Source organism: Monodelphis domestica, chromosome 1 (genome assembly GCF_027887165.1).
Source record: "Monodelphis domestica isolate mMonDom1 chromosome 1, mMonDom1.pri, whole genome shotgun sequence".
Lineage (NCBI taxonomy): Eukaryota > Metazoa > Chordata > Mammalia > Didelphimorphia > Didelphidae > Monodelphis > Monodelphis domestica.
The window spans coordinates 320208031-320226347 of NC_077227.1; the positions used below are offsets into that span (position 1 = coordinate 320208031).

The following is an 18317-nucleotide window of genomic DNA, read 5'->3' on the forward strand; positions in this document are numbered from 1 at the left end:
GACAACAGAGAGTTAAGAATCTATCTGGGTATTTTTGTGCAGAATGAAGAACTAACTTCCTGCTATGAAACACGATTAAAACAATTTAACCTTAATGAAATTTATTAGACAGGACTAAAGGAAAACTGGTCAGAGGTAGTGATAAACTATTTAAAATAACAACATGATTGACTTTTCAGATGACATTATATGGTTAAAGGAAACAAATACTCTATGTCCACATTGCTGAACTTTTTCAAATATGAAGGCAAGCATATAACCAAATTTTCAGGTAAAAAATTAATAAAGTATATAGAGATAAGTTAAGTTTCATTAGAAAAACAAAACAAAAAAACAGACAGAACAGAATCTTATGATATAGAATCTCAGAATTGGAAAGGTTCATTCAGTTCAACCCCCTATTCAAAGAATGAATCTCCTTTACAATATTCTTGCTAGGTGGCCATCCAGAGGCTGTTTAAATGTTTCCCACAAAGTAATCAGTTTTATTGTGGTATGGCTTTAAACATATGAAAATTGACTTTCTAAGACCTACGTGAATTTGGCCATGGGTCACAGTACGTTTCCCAGAAAAATAAAAGTTACACTAGCCTATTAGGAGGGTGTTGTGACAATTACTAACATAAGCATCGTAAATGAATTTTCCATCACACAATGAGGAAATGGTAGAACAAATTCCAGGTGAATAAAAGAAACAAGAAAACTAAAAGTATAATAACAATGATGATAACAAAACCAAACTTAACAGGAAGAGTATTGGTCTTGAAGACTTTAAACAGATCCTTGGATAAGTGGAAATCCCAGCTCTCATACTTAAGTGGTTGAATCTCTCATCACTTAATCTCTCTGAGCCTTATATTCCTTATTAGTAAAAGAGAAGCAATGAGGCACTTTGTAAATATGAAAATGTGATTATTTTTATGTTCTCTTAATTTCTTTTAATCTCTTAAAATTACTTTTCACACAGATTCTATTTCAAAATTACAACCAAAGCATAAAAAACATTTTCACAAAGTAACTGAGAAGAACTTTGAAATACCTTATCTTTAATGATGTTTTCTTGACATGCTGTACATTTTGGACTTGGAGCACTGGGAGAAAACACACAGATTAATTACATTACAACAAACTATTTGAAGTTTTACTTTTTTTGTAAAAATTGCAACAGATATTTTGGTCAGGCAACTTTCAAGTTGATGCCTCTTAGTGAAAATAATTATGCTAAACTGTAATTGTCAAATTTGTCTTGCTGTTACTGCAAGCCTCATTTTGTTCTAGTGTGAGACCATGCAGAGAAGGGGCTATTGTAGGGAAAATATCAATTTTAAAAAGTTTTTTCAAACTTTAAAATAAGAATTAATTTCAGCTCCCATGTACTTTTTATGTGTCCCTGTCTATACTAATCAAAGTAGATTTATTTATAGAAATCAGAATCAAACACCAATGGAAGGGAATTTAGGTTTTCAAGTACCAACACCATTCCATCTTTTTATGGTTTTTTGAGTCTTCTTTGCTTTTAAAAAAATTCTTACCATTGTTTCATATAAGTATTTTCTTTACTGAAGGTTCAGAAAAAATCAATGCAACCCCCATTCTAGAAATAATATCTTACTGTTTCTAGTTTGATTTTCCTAATGCACAGCTCTTGTCACATTACTCCCCTGTTCAAAAAGCTTTAATGACTCCCAATTGTCTAGGGAACAACATTTTAAAACACAACCTGGTACTAAATTAGCCTGCCACAATCTTATAGCTTATCTCCCACTTTGTGCTTTAGAGAAAAACAGAATATTCTCTGTCCATACTTTCTCAGCTCTACAACTTTGCCCCTGTCATTGCCTTAGCCTGAAATGCAGTCCTCCAAAATAATTTCTATCTGTCGAAATCCCGTCCTTTCTTGAAAGGTATGCTCAAATGCCACCTACTTCATGACATTTTCCCCAACTCTCCCATTCAGAAAATTATTGCTTCCCTTCTCTAACCTCTCAAAGCATTTTGTCTGTACTTCTGCTATGGCTTACCACATTTTATTTTGCATTATCCTGTGTATATAAATTGTGTCTCTTCTAGATTAGTTATAAATTCATTTAGGAGAGACAGAGCAAGTCTTACTGATCTTGGGATCCTTCTCAGAGTCTAGCACAATGTTTTTCACACTGTAGGCATTTAGTGAATATTTGTTGAATTGAATACAACTTAGCATTAGTATTAGGAAAATAGCAATACTCTTTATTTGGGACTAGTTTCTTTATCTACAAAAAGAAGGATACGGACAAGCCAATTTCTAATGTCTTTCCTCATTCTAAAAAGCCCATATTTCTGTAGTCTTCTGCCTCCAAAAACAGCAAGGAGGGAAAAGGGCCATCAGGGTTAGTGGAAGAAAAACTAGAGATAAAATATAACCTAGTCCTCCGAGTTCTTCTCCTTTACTTTTAACCAGTTGGGCCATCACTTCTTGGCCCAGTAGACCCTGATGACTCTTCTCCAGCCATCACTATCACACAACCCCATTCCCAACAAAAACCTTGGGCATTCCCTATGTTTTAAATGCCAGACACTGATACATGAACTTTCACCTTTTCTTGCCCAGAACTGGGTTTCCAGAATACTTCCCAGTCACCTCCCTGCCATTCTGTTGGAGGCGTACCCACCTACTCCTTTAAGCCTCCCTTTATATAATGTCTTTCACTGTACATAGTAAGCCCATTCTCTGTTTTACTATCATCATCCTACCTCCATTCATCCATCCACCCATCTGACTGAATATTCATTCAGTAAACATTGCATTTCCTTATAACACACCATGCCAGATATTACTGGACTCTCTATAACCATTCTTACCCAGTTATTTATAAGGTTCAAAGGCCACAAGCCCAACATATACTTCTAAACAGAAAGCAGATCCAGTTCACCTGATGTATTATACCCTAATGATTTCCAAATGATCTTTTAAAAAAATCTTCATAACAAGATATTCTTTCTCCTTTACTGTAGGATCTCTCCCTCCACAGAAGTTCTAATGAAATACCTAAACATGGCAGCAGGGGTACTCCTGTGTTCTTGGAGAGCACAAGTTCTAGTAAGGTAAGTGATTTGCCCAGGGTCACACAAAGAGGGCTTAAGGCAGGGGCTGAATCCAGATCTTCCTGACTTCTAAGTCCAGTATCCAATCCATTAGACCTTTCATAGGATGTCTATATATTGTGAGTTGTATTGCACACTCATAATAAACATAATAACCCAAAAAAACAACATGAAATAACTGCAACTCACATCCCCATACCCATTTTAGAAGATGAAGAAAAAGAGAAAGTCTATGAAGAATTTGATTAAAATTTCCAAACAAAATAAACATGTATCTAAATACTCAATAGCTTCATTGTGAAGATGGGCCTAAGGAAGGATGGTAAAAAATGTTGGATAATGTTGGTCAACATCCAGAAACTATAGAAGCCAGGGACTTGTAGACTACACAGAAGTAGTTTTAGATAGATATATTGAGCACTTCCTTTGAGAAGAGAGGCAGAAGGCGATGGGCATGGAGAACATCAAAGAGCATCATAAAAAATGAAACTGACTATACCTTAACAGACAGGAAATTACAGGTAATTGATGTGCAGTCATTTCTGAATTAGTCATGTGCTACGTGTACTAACTCGTCAGAGCAAAGATCAAAATCAACACAAAAAGAGAAAAAAGAATAAAGATGAGAAGATATGACGTACAATTACACAGCTCTAACTTGACATTCAAATGAGCAAGTGAAGTACATATAAAAAATAGTAAATAGCTCTGCAACCATTTTTTAAATGGAACTTGTGATATCACTGATATAGGGAATTCTTGGGGAAGAAAACTCTACCCATGTAGATCAGTACCTATCAGGCAATTTGTTGTCTTAGAGAGTTTTATGGAGCAATGAGAGATTAAATGACTTTTCTACGGTCACATAGCCAATAAGTATATTTCAGGGGCGAGCCTTGAACCCAGATTTTCCTGACTTTGAAACCAGCTCTCCCTACACTAAAACTAGCTAGCTCTTTCTATGAGCATCATTTTCTCATTAACTTAATCTCTGTAAAGTAATCACAACAAGAATGCTGAAAATCCAAAAATTGTCCGTCAGCAAATTCTTGATCTCCCTATGAAGTAGAAAGACATGAGTCAAAGACAACACCTGTTTACTATATCTTAGGGAAGATGATGGTTAAGGATTATGGGCAATCTGATCTCCAGGCCCAGCATCACCAACTACTTTTTATTCATCCTGAACTAAATATCCTATAAACATCAAAGTCAACAAGTCCATATCAAAATTCTTTATCTTTCTCCCAAATTTTCCTATCTTCTGAACTTTCCTATTATTGTTGAGAACACAATCATCCTATCTCAAAAAGGCTCAAAACTTTGGTGTCATTCTCTAGTTTTCACTTGTAGACCATCCAACATATCCAATCTTTTGCCAAGTCTTGTCATTTCTACCTTCATAAAATCTTATACATTCCCTTTCTCTCTTTTCATCCTAGCATGGTCTTTCATTACCTCATACCTAGATTATTACAATACCCTTCTGGTTGGCCTCCCTGCTCCATTCCAGTCTATACTCCACTAAACTGCCAGTGACTTTCTTAAAGTATACATCTGGCCATGTTACCCCCTATAAAATAAATTCTAGTATCCATCTATTACTTACAGAATCAAACAAAATCCTCTGCTTGGCTTTTAAGGCCCTTTACAACCTAGTCCCTTTCTACCTTTCCAATCTTTTACTTTATAATTTAGTGAAATCAACTTCGTACTCTTCCTTGCACATGATATTTTGTCTCCTGATTCTGTGCCTTACCAGCTATCTTTCCTTATCCTTTTTAATTTTTATTTTAAAAACCCTTACCTTCTGTCTTAGAATAAATATTGGTTCCAAGGCAGAAGAGTGGTAAGGGCTGGGCAATGGGGGTCAAGTGACTTGCCCAGGGTCACACAACTGGGAAGTGTCTGAGGCCAGATTTGAACCTAGGATCTCCCATCTCTAGGCCTGGCTCTCAATCCAGCTACCCAGCTGCACCCCCCCCCCCCCCCGAAGCCTCTTGGCTTCCTTCAGGACTGGGTCTAAGTTCTACTTTCTTCAGGAGGGATTTCCTGGTCTTTTCCCTCCATAATTCCCTGTGAAATTGTTTTCCATTTACACTAAAATATTTGTACATACAATTTTTTGCATCTTATCTCTCCTTGAAGGCTGAAAGCAAGTTTTTGCCTTTTTTGCATCCTCAGTGGCACATATAAGCACTCAACAAATACTTGTCAGCTAACATCATATAAGATAAGAAGCAACATGGGGAAAAACAAATTTACAGAAACATTGGCATAATACCTGAGTGGAAGAAGACAACAGACCAATAATGGAAGAAATCTATCATCACCTTTATAACAAACTTTCTTTTCATCCACAACTGTATATAAACCATTACGTAGTAACATCTTAGTCTTTGGTATGCTAATCAAGGAAGTAGAAATGGAATTAAAAAGGCAAAAAAAAAAAGAATGGCTGAGCAAGACAAACCAAGTATAGACCAAAGAAATAACCCTGGAAGTAACATAATTTGGAAAGTGTGAGGAACTGATTATCTGAATATTTGAAAGCAAGAATAGCAAATGAAGGGGTAAAATTGCAAATTGTTTTATGAACAAAAGTTATTTAAGAGTTGAAAGGGTGCCTCCAAAATGAGATATATGGTGATTTAAGAACTCAGTATAGCAATCCAAACAAGAAAAAAAAAAGATGAAAAGTGCCTATTGCTAAGGCTATCATCTACAGTACAAAGGGTTGGTCCATCATTACAGAGATCTTGGGGAGACAACAAAAATGGTTAATGAACTAGACCTAGCATTAAATAGGATATTTAATAAATACTTAATAATTTAATAATAAATAGTATATTTAATAAAAATAGAAGATAAAAAGGATAGGTTGGATTGTATTTGGAAAATAACATGGTACTCTCAAGGGTACCAAGATGCTCAAATTACTAGGGAACTAAAAGACAATGGAGAGACGTAACATGCATTAAATAGCATATATTAGCAGTGATGTCTTCTTTTATGCCACTTTTTGCTTACACATTTTTATTCAAAAGCTACATTATCAGAAAAGGAGTTGGGCTAGCAAGGGTGAGAGATAAGTCAACTAAATGTTACCTATATAATATTAAAAAAGCTAAGAAAATGTTTATAGATGGATGGGAAGACATTAATAAGAGTTGTACAGGATGAGAAAGTGTATCAAGAGAATATTTACATCAATCAGATACACATAAGTATTCAAACAATGAGACTACTATTAACAAGAATTTTAATAAAGACAAAATTGAGAAAAAAGTTAAAAATCAGGAAATGTAAGATGTCATGGTAGAGACTAAGAAAATTTTCCAGTAGAGATTATGTGTGAGTATGTTATTTCATACAGATGATGTATAATAATTTTTTGCATTGAAGAAATTACAGAATATATCTGTGATTTTCTTGGCTATGCATGTCATTCCTGATTCTTTTATTCATGAAAACTCAAATATAAAAGTAGATATGAATAACACACTTAACAGATAGTTGTCTCTCCTCCCCATACCTCTCATCCCCATCTTCACATAACAATACTGAAAATACATATAGGTAGCTGTTTCCCACTTATATTTCCCAGATTCTCCTTTTGGCCTTCTTTTTCCCCAACTTAGCTGTCTTGGTCATGCGTACTCTAGTCATCTTTGAGGGCAGATTAACAAGCTAGAGGAAAATGTCTGCTGGCTTCAGTCAGAGATCTCCCAGCAATCAATTCTTCATTCTCCTAGGACTTTTACCCTGATGTTGGGGACTGAAGGAAGGCCTGACTTTAACAAGTTCATGACAACTCAACTTGCCCTGCAGTTAGCCAAAGTGGCCCCAGCTCCTTAGAGTGGTGCCAGAGTCATAGTTAGCTCTAGGGTTGATCTAGCATTTTAAAAATCTATTCAGGTTGTAGATTGTACATAATTTTTACATTTCTATTTTCATCTTCTTTCCTTTCCTTCCCCCTGAGAGTCTGATATTTTCTCTGGATCACAGGAGACTTAATTTTTTTTTAAATGTTTTATCATTCTATGTTTAAATATTTACTTTTTCTCTTAGGCCACTCTATGTGATAAAAGCTGCTAAATAATCTGTGATTTTGTGTACTTTATTATTCAAATGGAGCAGCAATTAGAGAGCTCCTAAGAAAGGAGAAAATATAGTTATAATTGTGGTATTTTACCAGAATGCAAAATCTGGCTAGGAATTTCAGCTAAGTAAGAATGGGGTAGTGATTCATTTTTACCACTTCTCAGGATAGAGAGAACACATTTACCTGGACTTCTAAGGCAAATGAGTCAGAAGTCAGGACTAGGGCTGGCCAAACAGGTGTGCTAACCCTGAGGAGAAAGGCCAAGAGGATGGCTACAAAGTCATACTCCAAAGGGAAAGAGTAGCTCAAAACACAAAAGGGAGGGCAAACAAAGTAACCGCCATCCCTGTGGCCTACAGTACCATTAGCACAGCAAAGATAAGTTAGATGTATAGCTTATCGAAAGCTACTGATACTTATAAGCAACACATATGTATAAATGGCTACAATATAAATATAGCTATGTAAATATGTTATATATCTGAGTATCTATACTGTAGCTATATATATTTGTTATGTATGTTTGCAACATAGCTTTAACTATAATAGACTCAAGAATAAGTGATCACTAGGTAAACTCATGAATATCATTGTATACATTACATTCTTTTTTTTCCCATTTGAATTAGTTTATTTAGTCTATTTAGAACATTATTCCTTGGTTACAAGAATCACATTATTTCCCTCCTTCCCCTCCACCCACTCTTTCCCCATCCAACGCACAATTTCATTGGTTATTACTTGTGTCCTTGATCAGAACCCATTTCCATGTTGTTGATGCTTGCACCAGGATGTTCATTTAGAGTCGACATCCCTAATATACATTACATTCTTAGGCTGTTCAGTTCATATTTCAAACGCTAACCTCATAAACAGGGTGCTCATTCTCATCAACGACATATCACTGATTACATTCATCAACGATACATTACAGATGAGAAGAAAGATTCCAATTAAAAGATTCAATAAAGATTTTTCCTTTTCTGTTAAAATATATTGACAACCCAGTCTCATCTTCAATTATAGAAACAGTAGTATTGCTCCACCTTAATCAGTTTTTCCTAAAAAATTCTAGAAGATAGCTCTGAGATGGCATAGATTATGCAAGCTGAAATTTAAATTCTTTTTCATCAAAAACATCCAGTCCATGAGTACTTCTGTTGACAGTCAGAAACACATACCTCAACAAGACATGCATGCAGGTTTCACAGAATCGGTGGCCACATTCTGTCTGCTTAGGGTTACATAAAATGAGATGACACTTTTCACACTTATATTTGTCTTCCACAGGCTTCACAAATTTTTCCTTGTAGCCCCCTTGTTCTGGGACATAAATTGATACTGCAGCACCACGATCAGGATTTGCCTTTTGTTGTACAGTTTGCAATGGATTAGGGGGGTCCATCTTTTTACTGGAATCCATTGTAGATAAGAAAAATTCTGTAGAAGAAAATGAAAATTATATAATGAATAAATGAAGTGTTAATATAGGCATTAGAGAGATCCTCTAGCATTTATGACACCTAAATTCATGAGTACTATAATCTCCATTTAAAGATGAAGAAATCAAATAGCAGCTTGTTACTTGTTATGCCAGTAAGCTCAAGAGGCAGGATTTGAACCCAGATCTCTCCCGATTCCCAGTCCAGCAATCCTACTACAGAATATTATTTGTTAGTGGATAAGCAGTGAAACTGAAGCTAGGAGACGTAGATTTGACTTTTGTCTCCTCATCTTATAACACTAGTGTGACAAGGAAATCACTTTAAAAGACTGATATATATTAATTTAAGGTCGCCAAGGAATTCAGCTATGTAATTCCTAAATGAAAACTCAAGTCAGCAGTCAACCTTTTATGGAGTTTAATTACAAACAGGAGGAAGAAAGGTATTGAGAGAGAGAGAGAGAGAGAGAGAGAGAGAGAGAGAGAGAGAGAGAGAGAGAGAGAGAGAAAGGGGAGAGAAGGGAATAGGGCTTAAATACCCCCTCTGTTTAGGCTGGGCCAAAAGGCCCAAGCCCTTAGATAGCTGAGGCAAAGAAAAGAGATCAATCCCTATCACTCACGTGACCAAAATGGAGAAACAGTCTCAGGGGCCTCCACCTCCAGCCTCCTTCAGAGCAAGCTTCTCAGAGCACAAGCTTCTCAGAGCACAACCTCTCAGAGCAAAACCTCTCCAACCCTCAGTCCCTCAGACCCCGCTATCTTTAAGGAAACCATCTCAGTTCCCTCCCCTCAGTTCTCACATCTACCAATCACTGTCCATGTCTTCCCTGTGCCAATGGTGGCTCTAGCTTAACCCAGGACCACCCAGAGGTCTGTGGCTTTGCACACATATGTTGAAGGTCATATTCTCAAATAATTAAATTTTGATCTATGCTGCAGCCCTTCCTAAATCCTGTTAGGACTCAGTAGGGTGGAGACTGTAAGTTCCAAGACCTGGTTCTGTCATTCCAAGTATCTCTATTGTATCAATTCTAAAATCAATCATGACTCAAAGAACTTCCTGTTCTATGCTTAAGCATAGGTCAAAGCCCTTTCCATTGTTCAGAAAAAGGTTTCTGTCCTAAAGTAATCTTAAGTAGGGAGGAGAAGGACCCTCCCATGCCAAGGGGGTTCACATTCCAATAGACTATCAGTAGGAAATTTTTCAAGTATGAAATTTCCCAATGGTGAAATTTCCAACATTTATAAGTCTAAGAAATTTTAAGGTTTACACTAGGTAAATCACTCTTGGTTCCTCATCTGAAAAGGAAGGATCCAATTAATTTTTTCAAACCAATGATTAAATATCACTTATGTACAAAAACCACATGCTAAGTGATTTCATCCCCTCAAAGGATTTCTGATAAATGGGGTAATGGATATATATGTTTGTATACATATATACATATACACACACAACAAACAAATAACTAGAATAGTAACTAGCACCTAATTAAGCACTTAAGAATATAGGGTTCAGGATAATGTTGTAAGGGACCTTAGAGATTACCTAGTCCAATTATTTCATTCGAAAGGGGAGGAAACTAAGGCTTACTTACGTTAAGGGGTGTGATAGAGGAATAATCCAGGCACTTTGAATGACAGAAACTGGAAGAAATGTAAAGGTTTCCATCCACAGCAGGACATGGTTGAGAAGGCTTAGAATATTGAGGGAAGAGGAGATTCCAGGGGAGAGGCAGTTGGTCTCTCTGTCTGTCTGTCTGTCTCTCTGTGTCTGTCTGTGTCTGTGTCTGTGTCTCTCTGTCTCTCTCTGCCTCTGTCTCTCTCTGTCTGTCTCTGTCTCTGTCTCTGTCTCTCTCTCAACAGCAAAGGGGACTGATCTGAGACTGGATCCTGAGCACTAAACTAAATCCCTCCTTGAACCTTAATCAACACCCCTCCCCCTCAAAGATCCCAACAAGAAGTGTGGCGGAAACCTGAGAAGAATAAGAAGCAGCCCTAACAAGATCTCACACAGCTCCTGTGACACCCTGGGTCTGGACATTGCTCTGCTGTGACAAAGACCAGGGTTCGCCAAAGCTGAGCCTCTCAGAGGCCAGGCTGCCAAGCCCAAGTCTCTCAAATTTGGAGGGAGGGAAGAGAGATTTAGACAGACAGGGACTACCTTTCCCCTCTTTCCTCTAGACCATAACCCTTCAGACATCTTCCTGTTTTACCCCTGGCCATAATTGTTAGAATAGAGATTGTAATTTAGCCTAAATTGACTTCCTTGTGAGTGAAGGAAATAGTCACAGTGGAAGAGGGAGAGAGCTGATTTCTCTCTCTTTTTTTCCCCCAAGGGAAGAAATTCATCTAAAAGACCAGTTATTAGAGGGGAGTAAAAGGCAGGGTTAGTGAGGAGACATTGTGAAGAGGATTGAAGAGGGAAATAACCCATCTCACCCTTCTTCTATCTTCTTCTGTCATCAACTCTTTCTCCATAACACCCAAACCAACCCTCTAATACAGGAGTCTGAACAAAGCGCACAGAGAGGTCATTTGGAACCAGGTCTTTTGAATCAAAAACTAACACCTTTTCCATTTCAGTAGAGATGAGAAGAGAAAACCACAAACATAAGAAGGGAGAGAAAGAGAGCAGAGAACAACCTGTTTGAAAAAGACTTGAAAGTTTTAGTGGACTGCAATGTAAGCTCAGTATGACTGTCAAAGAGTAATAGTGCAGTCAAATTAGTTAAATCATTTTTATGCACTGAGAGAGGAATAATGTCCAGAACTAGGAAGGGCATAGTTGGATTATGATAGTCAGACCAAACAGAAAGTATTAATTCAATCTTAGGCCCTACATTTTATTTTTTTCTTTACTAATTTTTTTTATTTTAATAACAAAATTCTACATGAGTTTTCCAAAGTCATATTTCTTCTCTCTCCCCTCCCAGAGCTGGCAAGCAATCGAATCTGGGTTATACATGTATTATCATGCAAAATATATTTCTATATTGTTCATTTTTGTGAGTGAATAATCTTATAAAACCAAAATACCAAAATATATAACCAAGTAAACAAATGATAAATTATATGATTTCATCTGCATTCTGACTCCAAAGTTCTTTCTCTGGAGGTGGATAACAGTCTTTGTCAGAAGTACCTCAGAATTGTCCTGGATGGGGGCAGCTGGGTAGCTCAGTGGATTGAGAGCCAGGACTAGAGACAGGAAATCCTGGGTTCACATCTGACCCCAGACCATTCCCAACTGTGTGACTCTGGGCAAGTCACTTGACCCCCATTGCCTAGTCCTTACCACTCTTCTGCCTTGGAACCAATACACAGTATTGATTCTAAGACAAAAGGTAAGGGTTAAAAAAAATTGTCCTGGATAATTATATTTGGATCATTTTGTCAATTTGAAATCTGGAGATCCCAAGTTTTCCCCAATCCCTTGGGAACTCATCCCTAGGGAAGTCTCAAACTGACCTGTTTCAGACTGAATAATAGACTTTAAAGTACTTAATGATTCCAGTTTAGGTAAGACCTTTTTGTCCTAGAAGTTTCCCCCATTGTATCAAAGATCCATTTCCCAAGAAGACCAACACCAGTGCAGGAACCATCCTTTTTGTATCCTGTAGTAGACCACTCCCTGACACCCCAGCCTCTGGCTACAGCCTCTTTCCCAAGCCTGCTTGCAACCTGTCAGTGTATGTTTTCTGTACTTAATTCCCTAAAAGGTATATAAGATCCCTATTTTTTATGGTTCTTCGGAAAATCATATCACAGTGATTCTCACAGAGATACTGTTCCCAGAGTCCCAGAATCCTTGTCTCTGTGTGGTTTTTAGGCACTTGGCTCTGTGTGGTGGCTGAATATTGAATACTATCTCGTTTCTGATTAAAGATTTGGTTTTTCTGACTGTTTTAGTAATTCTGTGTTTTTCCAGGTTGACAATTGTATTGCTGTTAGCAGCAAAGTCTATCACATTTGATTGTTCCACAATATTGCAGTTAGGCCATACATTCTAGCAAGGACATTCTGAAGCTGGAGGAAAACCAGGTTGATGAAGAGCCTTGAGATCATATCATATAAAGAATGGATGAAAGATCTAGAAATATTTATCCAGTTAAAGAAAAGACTTTGGGAAGTCGTGTTAATTGCTTTCAAGTATTAAAAAATCTATTGCCTGGAAGAAGGATTAGATTTATTTTCCTTGACTCCAGAGGAGTCATGGAGTAATGGGGAAAAGATACAAAGAGGCAAACTGAGGCTTGATACAAGGACAAACTTCCTAATAATGAGCTAATAATCAAAGCTATCCAAAATTGGAATGGGCTGCCTAGAGAAGGAAGTGAATTCTTCCTCCTCTGAATGTCTTCAAGCAAAGGATGCTATGCAGAGGATTATCAATAAGCTCTAGGTTAGACCAAGAGGTCCCTTTTTATTTTATGATACTTAGGGACATCATAGGAAGCTTTAAAGAAGAGCCACCCCCCCCAAGTCCCCCAATGCTATCTAGAAGGAAATTAAGGGCATACACAGAGTTTTGGAAGAGGTTCATTCCAAGTATGGGAGATGGCATATACAAAGACAGAAGTAAAATAGGGAAAGGGAAATAGGACAGTAAGACTAGAGAATATAATGGGGAAGGGGCAGCTAGGTGTCTCAGAGGATAAAATGTATGGCCTGAATGGGGGAGGGCCTGGGTTCAAATCTGGTCTCAGATACTTTCTAGCTATGTGACCCTGGGAAAGTTATTTAATTCCAACTGTCTAATCCTTACCACTCTTTTGCCTTGAGGCAAGGGTTAAAAAAAAAAAGCATGATGGGGAAGGGCAAGATATTAGATTGGAAAGAAAGGTTATTATAAGACCAGGAAGGACTTTGAATGCCAACCTATAGAATGTGGATTTTTTTTAAACCCTTACCTTCTATCTTGGAGCCAATACTGTGTATTGGCTCCAAGACAGAAGAGTGGTAAGGGCTAGGCAATGGGGGCCAAGTGACTTTCCCAGGGTCACACAGCTGGGAAGTGTCTGAGGCCAGATTTGAACCTAGGACCTCCCATCTCTAGGCCTGGCTCTCAATCCACTGAGCTACCCAGCTGCCCCCCAGAATTTGGATTTTACTTGGTAAACAATGGGAAGCTATGGATGCTTTTTAAGCAGAAGAGTAATACAACCAAACCAATGAATCATGAATGGATGGATGGGAGGAATAATCATTCAGTCAACAAACACTTCTTAAGTTCTGGCTCTGTACCAGGCACTGTGCGAGGTGCTAGGGACATAAAGACATGAAATGGTTCTTACTCTCAAATAGTTTATGACCTTTTCAGGTGGGCATAACTGCACATATAAAAGTATGTACAATATGTGCACAACATAAATAAGGTAATCTGGAGCCAGAATTCAAAGGGTTTTATTTTAGTTTATTTGTTTTAAACCTTTACCTTCCATCTTAAGAAACAATACTGTGTATTGGTTCCAAGGCAAAAGAGTGGTAAGGGCTAGGCAATAGGGGGTCAAGTGACTTGCCCAGGGTCACAGAGCTAGAAAGTATCTGATGTTACATTTGAACCCAGGACCTCCTGACTCTAAGACTGGCTCTCAATCCACTGAGTTACCCAGTTGTCCCTTGCAAAGGATTTTAAATGCCAAACTGAAGGATTTGAAACTGGAGGTAATAGTCATTGGGATCCACTGAATAGGAGAGTAAGATCTGTGCTTTGAGAGTATCATTTTGGCAACTCTGTGGGAAATGGACTGGGAAAAAGGAGAGACTTAAGGCAAGGAAATGAATTCAGTGGCTCTTTTAAGTCTGAATGAGGATGGTGACTATGTGAGTAGAGAGAATGGGACAGATATGAAGAATATTATAATAGTAGAATTAGCAATTATATTGGGGGGGAGTAGGGAAAAGAAGGAATAAGAGAAGAGAGGGCCAGAGGCAGAGATGAGGCAGAGAGAGAGGAGTTGAAAATATCTTCAAGGTCAACCCCTGAGGTGGCTGGTAGCGCCCTGAGCAGAAAGAATAAGGGCATTAAAAAGAGGCTGGGTTTAGAGGCGAAGAGAGTTAAATTGTTTGGGACTGTGGCAAGTTTGAGGTATCTATAGGATATGCAGAATGAAATGTCTGCAAAGAATTGGTGGTATAAGGTAAAACTCTTAAGAGAAACTAGGGCTGTATCCATATATTTGGGAGTCAACCACACAGAGATGATAACTGAACTCATGTGAGACTTCAGAAGTAGAATAGAAGGATCAGGAAAAAGCCCTGGGGATGCCATGAGGATACATGATATGGATGATGAATCAACAAAAGAAGGAACAGTTAGGTAGGAGCATGAAGAGCAAGAAGTGTCTTGAAAATTCAGAGAAGAAAGACTATCCAGAAAGAGAAGGTGGTAAATGGTATTGATGGCCCAGAGAGCTCAATAAGGATGAAGATCATTAAAAGACCACCAAATTTGGGACTTATGAGTTCAATGATAACTTTGGAGAGAGTAGTTTGGGTAACAAGGTCAGGCTGAAACAAGCCTGCAAAAAAATCGAGGAGAGATAGGAGAAGCAAAGCGATGAACGTGAGCAGATTTTTCTAGAAGTGTGACAGTAAAAGGAAAAGTAAGGTCAAATAAAGGTTTCTGAAAGATGTTGAGATCTGGGCATTTTTTTAGTTAGCCAGTAGAAAGGAAAAGACTCTTTAGTTAGAGAAAGAAAGGACAGTTGAGGGGGAGAACAGGTGGAAGAGAAAGGAGGGCACATGTCCAGGGTGCAAGAACAAAGGTCACTTCATCAGAGATTGGAATAAAGCAGATGATTAAAGGATGATAAATGGGTTTTGAGATGTAGAAGAATTAGAGTTAATGGAAAATGGCCTCTAAATTCTTAGTAAAGCATAAAGTAAGGCCCTTTGCTGAGAGAGTTGGGGGAAAGGTAGTGTGGGAACCTTGAGCATATAATAAAATGTTTCAAACAGACACTGTAGGGAGTGTGACAGAGAATTAATTAAGGAATAAAAGGATTATTTTGCCACAAGTGAGGCCCCAGTTAATTTTACAAAATATAAATTTGTAATGAACCGAGCCCAATAGTGGAGACTCGCATGATTTTCTTAGTTCAATAGTATATGAGTAGGAAGCAGGTGGTAGGAGTTATCCAGTCATGTACAGAGACAGGAAAGAGGAGCAAGGTATTTGAGAGCAGCAAGCTGATACAGATGGAGTCCTGGGCCTGGAGTCAGGAAGACTCATCTTCCTGAGTTCCAAACTGGCCTCAGAAACATAATAACTGTGTGACCCTGGGCTTACAACTTAACCTTGTTTGCCTTGCTTTCCTCATCTGTAAAATGAGCTGAAGAAGAAAATGACAAACCACTCTAGTACCTTTGCCAAGAAAACCCCAAGTGGGGTCATGATGAGTTGGACACAACTGAAGAAACTGAACAACAGAAACAACAACAGGAAAGAGAAAATAAAAGTTAAAGAAGATTCATTTCAAGTCTGAATGACTTGTAGGAGGGCTGTACAATTAGTAGTCTGTCAGTCAATAAACATGTATTAAACATCTACTATGTTTAACACTGGGGGCTGGGTTAAGAGTTGGAGACCCAAAAATACAAATGATAGTCTCTGCTTTCAAGGAGATCACAATCAAATACAACAAGCAAAAAACAATTATACAAATATGCTATATAGAGTGAAAATAGGAAATAATTAAAAGAAGAAAGATACTGGAAGAGGGGTTGGGAAAGGCTTCTGGTAGAAGATGAGATTTTAGTTATGACTTCAGGGAAGCCAGGAGGCAAAGATGAGGAGAAAGAGCATTCCTGGCATGTAGGATAGCCAAAGAAAATGCCTGGAGTTAAGAGGTGATATATTGTTAATTAATAGACACAGGGTCTTCAATTGGACAATCAGTTTTTTTTTAGGAGAGGAGGATAAGTTCAGTTGAGAGATAATGATATAAACAGGAATATTATGAGGACCTGGAACAGGAATGAAGGAGAAAATTCTTTCTTCTTCCCTCTTTTCCTTGCTTTCCTACCAAGAGAACGGTACTTTCAAAAGTCATCAATTTCTTACATAGGGACATAAATCATCTAATACATAGCTACCTAAACATTTGGATTATTCTACATACTGTGGTGGCTATATAGACTGCCAATTCATCTTAGTGTCCACAAGGGAATATAAAGCAATAATCAGAATGCCATGAAAAGAAATAACTTTTCATTAGTCAGGCAAACTTGGGGATGCCATGGCATAAATAGCCTAACATTACTGCTACAGAATTATATAATGTAACAGATTTATCTTTTAAAATTTATACATCCCTTAAACTAATGTTAAAATCAATTTTCAGTCTCATAACTACATTAAGTGATCTCCAATAGCAAACTTTTTATAAAATACCGATGAAAGTTGCCCAAGATGAGCAGGCAGGAAGGGATGGGTTACAATTTGTACTGTTGAAGATAATGCTAAATTGATGAGATCACAGGTTAAATATTTCAGTAAGTAGATAGTAAATAAATTGGCAAGATTGCAAAAATGTGAAATAAAAATTTATTAATGTGAATAATAAAAAATGGTCTAGATGCATGCTTTATACTATAACAAGAAGCAAAACAATATACATACACATACATATACAGACTATAGCTAGAGATGAAATGGTGGCTGAGGTCTCTGGTAGGGGAGACTACTAACAAATTCATTAATTAGAAATCTTATTTGTGCTCAGTTGGATTATGCCAGATCCTAAATCATTAAGAAAAAACATTAACTTACCCTGTATCCCTGCTTAAGAATTAATGATGTAATAGTCACACACTGTAAAAATTCAAGAACAATATTTAATTCAATGTGCTGAAAGGCACTAATGGCCAATGAAGGTGGAAAATTTTATTATAATCAAATAATTAGAGTTGGCTATACATATACATGGGCCTTGCATTAATAAATTTGCTAATTGTTCATTACTTCTGCAAGCTAAGAGGATCACAGATTCTGAGATGGGCCTTGAGAGATATAGTCTAAAGTCTAACCCTGTGCAGAAATAATATTTGCAATGTTGCTGGGGGGGAAAAACCCAATCAATAAGTATTTACTTAGCCCCTTCTATGTGTCCAGCACATATATTGAGTATTGGGGGATATAAAGACAAAAATGAAACAGGCCCTACCCTCAAAAAACTTATCTTGGAGACAACACATACATAAATGCACATGTTTTGGGGGAAAAGGACACTAACAATTGTTGGGAATCTGGAAAGGGTTCATGCAGTAGGTGTCACTTCAGAAGAAATGAAACAATGGGTTTTAAATGACAGAAGTGATGAATATATTCCAAATATAGGGAATAGTCAGTGCAAATTTTCAGGAAAAGAAAATATCTATAAGATGCAAAAAGAAGGCCAATTTGGTTGGATTGTAGTATATGGGAATGAGAGTAATATAATATATAAGGCTAGAAAGGTAGGTAGGAATTAGACTGTGAAACACTTTGAAAGCTAAAAAAAGAGAAATTTCTATTTGGTAGGAGGCCATTGGAATTTATTGAGAAGGGTAACCATTTAATCATACCTGTTTCTTAGGAAAATCACTTTGGCTCTTTGTGGAGGATGGATTAGAAAAAGGAGACTTGTGGTCAGGAGAACAATTAGGAAGCTACTGTAGGTGAGAAGTGACATGGGCTTG

General features: G+C 37.4%; 1 protein-coding gene across 5 annotated transcripts in view; it reads right to left on the reverse strand.

Moving 5' to 3' along the window:
* Positions 1–18317, reverse strand: part of TRAF3 (TNF receptor associated factor 3) — a 157816-nt gene that overhangs the window by 36077 nt on the left and 103422 nt on the right. For all 5 annotated transcript variants that reach the window (XM_056811222.1, XM_056811221.1, XM_056811223.1 and 2 more), the window contains 2 exons: positions 8371–8629; positions 1040–1091 (listed from right to left, as the gene is read on the reverse strand). In XM_056811222.1, the coding sequence (XP_056667200.1) occupies positions 1040–1091; positions 8371–8612 (294 nt within the window). In that variant the 5' untranslated portion in view covers positions 8613–8629. The remainder of the gene's footprint in view (positions 1–1039; positions 1092–8370; positions 8630–18317) is intronic.